General features: G+C 33.1%; 1 protein-coding gene across 1 annotated transcript in view; it reads right to left on the bottom strand.

Annotated features, from left to right (window-relative positions):
* LOC137654602 (chloride channel protein 2-like) overlaps window positions 1-9,270 on the bottom strand; it is a 330,894-nt gene extending 321,624 nt beyond the window's left edge. The window contains exon 1 of the mRNA XM_068388383.1: window positions 8,842-9,270. Coding sequence (XP_068244484.1) covers window positions 8,842-9,012 — 171 coding nt within the window. The 5' untranslated portion in view covers window positions 9,013-9,270. The remainder of the gene's footprint in view (window positions 1-8,841) is intronic.
* Between the last annotated feature and the right edge of the window lie 1,051 nt (window positions 9,271-10,321).

Genomic DNA, 10,321 nt, shown 5'->3' with positions numbered 1-10,321 from the left:
ATCACTAACAATGTTAAAATAGAGTAGCAACATATATAAATTATGAAACGATACTTATGTTAACCTGTTCAACAGACATGGCATTTATAACAATTTTGAACTTCTTAAGTTCCACAGATTTAACTGTCATGTTAGGAAGATGATTCGACAATCTGGTCATAGCTGGAATAAAATTTCTAGAATACTGAGTACTGAATATATTGATAGAGAAAGCAAAATTGTTAGATTTAACTGCATATATGGTTCGGTCTGGGGAGATCTGAATGCAAAGGATGATCTGGAGATTCTGAAAAACCCAATGCAACAGCCACAAATAACGAATTGAACGATGGTGCAAGTACTATTATCCCGATCAGGGATAAAGACGAAAGTTTTTGCCCAACAAATTAAGATTCGAGTCAGCGGTGAAGTACAGGAGAACAATTCTCAAAACATGGTAGAATGAAATATTTAAAACATGACCTCAGGATAGATTATTCGCACAAAATCTTCAACGACTTTCTCTATATACTGTACTACCTTTTTGTGCAATTGAAGAATCAAACAAACTGGTGTGTTTTTTAATAGCAAATTCTCTTATGTATAAAGGCATTAATTTACTAGGTAACGATGGAGTCAAATAAAACTTCAAATTCCAAAAGTTAATTGTTCGTGCGCAGAATTGAAATAGAAAATCATAATAATAATAATAATAATAATAATAATAATAATAATAATAATAATAATAATAATAATAAGCAATTTATCGTATTAAACTTTATTCTACGTCAAATAAAAAGTGTCCAAAGTAAGGCTAAGTCAGGATATGAACAAGACAGTCCTAAAATCATGCAATCCTATAACCTACGTCAGAATCATAGCATGAGCGCGATTGCAACTAGACACCTCATACAAATCCCCTCTTGACAAAATACAGAAAGTGTTTGTCCCAACGGTTCATCGTTTAATGAAGCTAATTAATAATTCGAAAACTTGCTAAAACTCGCAGATTAAACATTCATGCATCAAGTTAACAGATGTGACTGAACTCAGATGCTTCAGGAAAGCAAATACAGCAGAACACTTGAGTAATAGGAAAACAACGACTTCAAGAACACTATCTATTATGGAGTATGACTGGCACACGCTGTACTATTACGCCACTCACGACAAGAGAGAATAGCCGCATGCTTTGTTGTAGACAGGCGATGCCAAGCTACCAAGCCCATTCATTAAAATGTAAAGTTGGTGGGACAAAGAGGCATTCAAATAGAGCAACTGAATCTAAAATGACTGCTATCAACGTAGTATTTATGACATTGGTTTCTATTTTAGCTTCACTTGCCTTTTCTATCATTATATTGCGTATTTCAATGAAATCGCATTTTCGGGTGGGTTATTTCATGAATGAACGTCGTTAAATCTAATATATATACAGGATATATATATATATATATATATATATATATATATATATATATATATATATATATACCTGTTAGAAGGGTTTTGCTATTAAACTAATACATTTCATATAAGAATAAAGATTTTTTTTGGTAATATTTGAATGGAAGAAACGTAGGAAACCTAGCTTAAAACAGCATGACCACACCCTCACCAGACATTTAACATAAAAAATCGGGAATGCGAACTCGGGAACTTCACAATGGCACAGTATGTACAGTACAGGTTGCCTTGGAATTGAAAGGCAACCAGTATTGACCTGAATGCAAGCTGTACTAGCATTACGCTTTCACAGAGCACGACATTGTACACCACATGGACTGATGAGCCCGAGTCGTGTGAGGATACTAATGACCATTAGATGTCTTGCAAGGAGATTAAAGTACCAAAGTAGATTTAATTCGATTAATAGAGTAGATCAGAAGCGTTATTCGAAATATATAGCCTCCCAAAACTTTCGGTAAGGGTAAAATAAAGCTGTTTTCCTCTTACATTGAGTAAAGACACGATTGTACGCCAACTAAAAAACTAAAAAAAAAAAAATTACATAAAAAACCCATCATCTTTATAAGGAAAAAATCATTGACATTAACTATTAGTCTTAAAATACAATCCAGTTTCCAATTACATTCACCTTCCTGAAATTAAAGCAAGAAACGTGTTACATGATTCCAACTTATAATTTTTTTTTAGATAATCATAATTTAATAAATTCTAATGAGCAATCATTGCAAACATCTGCGGCAGAAAAGCGTACCTGCGCAGACAGGTCACACTTGAATCTCACTATTCAAATCCCGTCAACGCAACATTACAGGATTCACTTTACAGAGTTAATAATCTATATGAAATTGAGATATAGCAGAATTTACTGGCACTTCATTGGCAGGAATTTATAGCCTTATTGTGCGATTCAATAAAGAATTCTTGCCTTTATGATAATTCCCTACAACTCTTATATTAACTTAACGGTGAATTTTAGATGGTAATATTTTATTCAATTTAACATCTTTCTCTAAAAAAAACTAGGCAAGCTTATAGAAGGTTTATATTGGCTATCTGCAAATAGAAATTTCGATAAATATGTATTGTTGCTAATAATGTATCTGGGATATCTAAAGTGATAATCTGATTTGTTCCGCCGGGCTTCATTATCCTTTTGCTTTTCTAGATTATATATATATCTATAGTAAACTTAATCCAACAACAACAAAATAAGATGCATATGGTTTTATTGTGGATGTCTCTAATAATCCCCATTACTATATTTTAATGAAATAAATATTCTGATATCTGATTGAATGAATAATCATGATTCGAGAGGCTCGATAATCTATTCGCTAGCAGATCGTAAAGACAATGAAAACTTCGCAATCATAAAAATAAGGCAAAAAACATAAAATTTAAACTCAGCTGACCAGGCTACACATGGATGTGGGACAGCCACAAGGGAAGGACAGATTCCGTTTAGATGCAATAAGTAGACATTTCATGCTTGTAAAATTATAATGATTAAATTATATAATATTGAAGCTTTTATAGACTATATACACAACTAGTGATGATAATGATTGATCATTACAATCACACTTCAAGCTTTGATGATACAATTCTTCTACACACCTTCCTTCCATCTTATCGGTAATATCTACTATATTAAAGTCAGCAAACTTTTCTTCAATTCTTACAGTGGCTGTAGTACAATCGCATCTCGGTTTACCGATGCCATTTCATAAACAAAGGGATCAAGTGTCTGAGCTAGGTAACATTAATATCAGCTGTAGGACCATACTACACCCGCCCCCCTTATGAGTATCACGTGGCCCGTACGTGATGACAAAAAAAAAAAAAACAAAAAAAAAAACAAAGGTAAACCAAAGGATGCTGAGGACAGCACCGGTAGATACTGTAGATAAAAAGGGTCTGCCTGTAAGGTGCTCATCCACGTACAGTATATCCATCATATTTTTCTAATTTCTAACGAGATAAAAAGTTTGTCACTACAGTTTTCTTACACTAAATGAACTGTGACGCTTATTTATTCCCATTATATACCTAACATTATATATATATATATATATATATATATATATATATATATATATATTTATATATATATGTATATATATATATATATATATATATATATATATATATATATATATATATTTATATATATATACATATATTTGTATCAAGCCACGATAATAAGATATGCATACATAATATATATATATATATATATATATATATATATATATATATATATATATATATAATATATGTATATATAAATTAAGGGTTACACTAGACATCAAGATATAGTGAATATGGAGGTAAGACTTGCATCAAACAAATACTTGAAAGAAGCCTTACTCTACGGCAGGGTATTGAGGGTAGCAAAGACGATTAATTCAGGATGCATCTTCAGAGATGCTAAAAATAGTAACCATCACGAGAAGAAAAAGGGCGTGCCTCCAATAAGGATGTCCAGGGTGAAAGGTTAAAACAAATCGGAACACTCAACTATTAAGAGAAAGTTATCTGCAATTCAATTGGCAATAATCAACGTCTGCGATAGGTAAAAGACCTTGGCAAACGTTTGCTTAAAAATGTATGTAGGCATGCATGATATATATATATATATATATATATATATGTATATATATATATATATATATATATATATATATATATATATACATAAATATATACATACTGTACACACACACACACATATATATATATATATATATATATGTTATATATATGTATATATATATATATATATATATATATATATATATATATATATATATGTTATATATATATATACATATATATATATATATATATATTTGACTGCTGTTGTAGCAAAATTTAAAAAAATTTGAAATGTGAAATTACATTCATTATTGTAATTGCGAATGTCACCAAACTTGAACCATCAAATATACGTCGGATAACACATTTGAACATCCGCTATTTAATGCTATTATGAAAGCTTTCAGAAGTGGTGTAGTCTTCTGAACAACAATGCGAGATACTCCTTAGAACAAAAATCACATTATCCAAAGTTTTCAGGAAAAAATGGAAAAATTAGCCCCCGCCCCACACCGAGAACAATACAGCAGCGTGAATGGTAAGATGAATAGCATTGCTAATTAGAAAAAAAGAATGTATATAATATATATATATGTATATATATATATATATATATATATATATATATATATATATATGCATATTTATATTTATCTGCGAATGTACAATTTAAAGCTGAGTAATATTATTCATCAATCCTACAACCAAAAAGAACTTCAACTAATTAAGCCATTGCAATTACAATGAAATTGATGAAATAAAATACGCAAAAAGGACGGCCGGGTTGACCCAGTATTCAAATACATAGATATTATGTGCCACTCTTGGTTTTTACCTCAAAGCATTGTTACTAAACCATACACACAGTCCGAATGTCTCTGCTTATAAAGTGACTAACTAATAAGCAATAAAATCTTAATTAATAATAAAGTTTTTTTTCCAGTTTAGTCTATAATGATATGCACATAAAATGTCACTTAAACATTAGGAAAGAACGCGCATCAAGTCTACCAATTAGGTTAACCTTGCAAGTTAACCATGACCTTTAGAGCGTGAGGGTCAATCAGCATAGAAAAACTATACTTCTAACTGGCCAATCAATTCAAAGCGCTGGCCATCTACAAACTTGAAATTTATTAAAATTAATCTTATATTTGTATAAAAATCTAGTCGAGTGACCAGCTAATAGCTAAGCCTTCGAGTACCTATGACAACAGAATCACCAAGATGACAAAATCGAAAATATAAATACCAGTAACCCAGGAAGTATGTGACCCCCTCCGAAAGGGCAGCTCGACCTTACGGATAAAGAATCCACGGCGGGGATGAAAGAACACAGTAGACAGAAAATTCCAAAAAACAAGGCGTTCGCAGACAAGCTAAATCATTTAAAAGGACGAAGTTTCAGAGACAAGAAAAGCCCAAGACACCTTCCTATCAGACCCACGACGAAAGACAGACGCGCCTTCATTGACGGTCCGATGGTTTTCGTATTGTGAAAGTGACATGTCAGTTTTTTAAGAACAAACTCTCAGAGATTTCTCTCCTGCTGGGATCTGGATTTATGAAGATGTACCGTAGGGCCAAGTGTTGGGACGGAGAGACCATTCAGAGGCAAAGTGCCACTGGAGGAAAACTTCGTAGCTACGAAGACAAATTTAAGAATTTGGACAGCAAGATGGTAGAAAGGAAGAGGGAACGGAGGTATAGTAGATGGATTAAAAATGGGCGCAGCTAGGGACCGAAGAGAGGCTGCAAAGACTAATTTCAAGAAGATGAGTAAATCAAGATAGGACACTAATAAATCTAATAATACAGTATATTAGCAGTAAGAAACAAGGAAATAATTTGCACCTTTGACATTGGAAATATTGTAAGGTAACACGGGTGGGAAATGTCAGTAATTGCGTAGGTCAGCTAAATTAACAATTGACACTAAGTAAAATATATGGCTAGCATCTCACGATTTTCACAAACCAAATATAAGAATCAATAGTATAAGTTCACCTTATGATATTAGGACTTCATTCTGGCTAATCTATGCCTGCATCCTACACCATTCGTTCTGTGCAATCGTAATTATTCTTTTAATCAAGATAATTTTTCAAAACTTTCCCCTGTACCATTTCATTACTGATGCACAACTTCTGTGACACTAGGCAATTTTGTTCAAGGGGACCTGTAAAAAATAGTGAGCCTACACATTCTACAAGTAACTGTGAAAACTCACATCAACAAGGATACTGAAAAAAAAAATGAAATCCAATATAGCGTTGGATTCCCAGGTTAATAGCAATAAAATTTTCTAAATAAAGGCTAACAGATTTTTAACAATAACAGACCTGTAAATGATTAACATTCAGTAATAAAAATTGTAATAACAAAAGGTACGGAAATTGTACCAAATGTTGAGACACTGTTAACAAAGGATTAGAAAAGAATACAGAACAGTATACACCATTTTCATTTCAAATTCAAGAGGTCTCTATTTATAATTGTAAACATAAAAGATAAAGAAAACAGCTTTATATTTTACAGATGGAGGTTACCCGGTACGGTAACATGCATACGGAACTTTTTCATATCTTTACTGCATAATCCGGATATGGTAATAATCACTTGAAGACAAATTTCTAAAAGGAGAAAAGGAGACTGTCATGCACCTATAATTGATGTGTGGGGAAACGAACAGGAAATACGCAGCCTGACTTGTAATGATGTCCTTATCTACATCAATGTTGCCTCCAAAGCAGCACACGAGGGACAATGACGCATATACAGGGGACGCACCCTTTCATCTTTCGAGGATTACGCGAGTTGATAGGCAAGAACGAATCTACTGAGTCTAGACACTTATTTCCATAAATACTATCTCGATTCGATGTTACCAAACTTTTTAAAACAAATATATTTTAAATATAGTGAAAATTATGGAGAAGTATTGAATTAAAAGCTCAAGATAGAGACGACTGGCGAAATCTAACCGAGGCCTTTCGCGTCAATAGGCGTAGGAGATAATGATGATGATGATGAAAATTATATATATTTTAGTAATATGCATGACATTAAAATCTCAAAACGACGATTTTATCCCAACCGCCGATAACCTTGCGTAAGGTACGCAATCAAGTTTACATTCAACAAAGAAAAATTGGATGATTGGCGATAAATGGCGTGAAAATCAGCAAACTTAATACATATAACAGATTGGGAATATATTACAGAGACGAACATACATACAAGCACACATGAAGAAAACAGAGAAAACAAGCTGAAGGGAAGGGGTAAAAGTAATCGATTTGATGTTGACTCACGGGAAGCATTAAAATAATACTTACAGCTTACTTGGTCTTTATATTTCCTGTACTAGAGTTCTTAGGAGAAATCTATGAGTCGAAATATGTAATAAGTGCAGGTGACTGACAATCTTAATACAAAAAGAAAAAAAAAATCAACTTTGATAAAACATGAGCCTAAACGCAGGGTACTATCATAAATCTGTGAAGATTGTGAATTTAAAATTCTTAAATGGAATTATTCTGTAGAATCATCACCAAAATGTATTGAATAAATGCAAAAACTATTACCAATATTGAAACACTCATTAATGAACTTAAACTGTGTATTTAATTGAAACTGTATGAGACAAAAACCATCTCCTTTTCATAATGAAAATGGTATCAATAAAGAGGAGTGTCATTATTATTAAATTCTCCCTTAAAACTTACTAAAACGGTTTTAAAATAGTATACATGTGTTCAAAGAAAACGGAAGATGGCGGAAACAGTCCCCTGGTAAACGTAGAAATGATTCACTGTTATTTTGTTATCTTCTCAATACAAATACAGTATATTAGTGTGATATCAAACAAATTATCAATTTTGGGGAGCCCTATTAATGAAAGCTATTCTGGATCATATAGAGTAAATTATTGGTCTATGCATTGCAACAATCGATTACTCTCTCAATAGATTAACAAGGCTATTAAAATAAAAAAAATAAATAAATAAATCTCATATGAGCCTGGGATAATATTAGTACAAAACGTAAACAAGCACCGTAGGGAAAATGTGGATGCTATCCGGAGAGCACTTACCAAAAGGGACACGTCTTGGCATGACAACAAAGTCCTCCACTAAAATTTCATTCGGTGTTTACATTTCCAACAGGACAATAAACTTAACTCGTACACGATCCCTACGAATGTCCTGCTAAACTTGTATCACAAATAAATCCGGAAGTCTCGTTACAAAAAACGTTGATAGAGGCCTCCAACAAAGCTTACAAAACTGTTGACAAATTCAAAACTTTTAATAACACGGATCAGGCAGGAAATCCACAGGAATACGAGCATTATCCACTATTTCAAAATATATTCAGTCTCACTAACCTGTACAAATCTTCACTATACACTTTCCATTGCTATGCGTTTAAATTAGCTTTTTTTTTCATTATAGCACATATATATGCTTATCTCTCTTTTAAAAATTTTTCAGCATGTTTCGCACAGATTTCTTGAATTTTGTTCCTCTATTCTAAAAAAGTAACACACACAATATCACTTATCTTTAAGTGAATTAAGCAACTTTACGAATAACACACGGACTTTCTCGTATGAGACAAGCAACAGCTGATCTGTCACGCGCGAGTTCACAACTTCCAAAATGTCACTTGACTTACAAAAGCACAAAAATTTCACAAATATACTTATTTCTACGCACAGTCGGCAGTTAGCTACTCCAAGCTTTAAATCCAATACATAAACAAAAAATAATTTGTAAACAAAATACTCACCAAAGTAACCTGGTACTCCAGGTTTTGGACGTCGTCACTTGTCTCCTCGGCCATACTTTCGACACTAACTCTTCGTCTAAGTTCTCTCAGGGACGCCACCGACGAGGATGACGGTATGCGTTCGAGTTTCGGTGCAGATTGTTTCATTATTTCTCTAAACATCGTAGACATCTTGCCAAATATTTAGAATTAATTTTTTCTTAAATAATATTCACAAAAGTTTCTAAATTTACTTATTAATATTAATTTTTAATTATGAGTTCCAATAATTCTGTGACAGCCGCAATGCCGCGGGAAATTCAAATCCCGTTTTTCTTGGCGGGGAGCCACCGAAATTTACGTTGCGCGTCCCTTCGATCCCAATCAGAGTTGTATTCTAAAACTCTACTTTTAAAATTTTTCATTCAGACTTTGTACCGGTTTAGGAATGATACTCTCTCTCCACTTGCCTCTGCCAAACTGAGCTGGCAAATAGAGAGAGAGCCAGTTTTGGGTTAGGTGTACCCTCCGGTCACAATATTCTGTGGCTAGAAATCTAAATGTATCGTTCAATATCCACATGGTTTCAATTCTCCTATGATGTTCCACACTGGACACAATCAATGCAAAAGAAATTATACAATCCAACTATGAGGACTGAGTTTCCCGCCCATTGGAGGAGAACTTGATTTGCATCTTTGTTACCTTGTGCATATATAAATATATTCATTGCGGTATAGCTATAAAACTTACCGTTTGTTCGATTCAAATCAAGCAAACGGTATCAATTATTTAAATTCTCCTTTGGGAAAAGATGTTTTACAAGCAGTACACGTAGGAAAGTAAGAGTTATAACGAAGGCCATTTAAGTTGTACACTACTGTATATAGAATTCGGAAATAACTGAAGCCAATGAATTATTTTAAGATTAGTTTTGTCACACTGCAATGTTGTGTGCGCTAATAGGTTTTCTAAATAAGTCCTATCCGTTTTTCTGGTTCCAAATGTGTATCATATTTCACCGACATAATTACCTTGTCGCCTTCAACTAACCACTGTCAAAGCAATGCTGCTTTCCCTCTTATTATAGAACAAAAAAATATTCAGATTCTCTCAAATACAAACACTTCTATCGTAACTATAGTTGTTCATAGAACGGCCAGCCCCTTTGGTGTTAGATGTATGCTTTTAGAAAAAAAAATAACAAAAAGTACAATATGCGTTACTCTGTCCTGAAGCGACAAAACTAGTTTTTGCACGCATACAATAGAAAAAAAAATTTCACCCTGCTTAGTTCTTTTCCATCAAACTTCGTTAGGAAACCTGGTACTACAGTCTCTCTCTCTCTCTTTCTCTCTCTCTCTCTCTCTCTCTCTCTCTCTCTCTCTCTCTCTCTCTCTCTCTCTCTCTCTCTCTCTCTCTCTCCTCATGCACCATCCTCACTTAGGTGGATACTGAATAATCAACTTTTTTGTAATATTAACTAAAGATAGGCACAACC

This window comes from Palaemon carinicauda, chromosome 15 (assembly GCF_036898095.1).
Source record: "Palaemon carinicauda isolate YSFRI2023 chromosome 15, ASM3689809v2, whole genome shotgun sequence".
Classification (NCBI taxonomy): domain Eukaryota; kingdom Metazoa; phylum Arthropoda; class Malacostraca; order Decapoda; family Palaemonidae; genus Palaemon; species Palaemon carinicauda.
The sequence above is the reverse complement of the archived record's forward strand: the minus strand, read 5'-3'. Positions and strand labels throughout refer to the sequence as shown.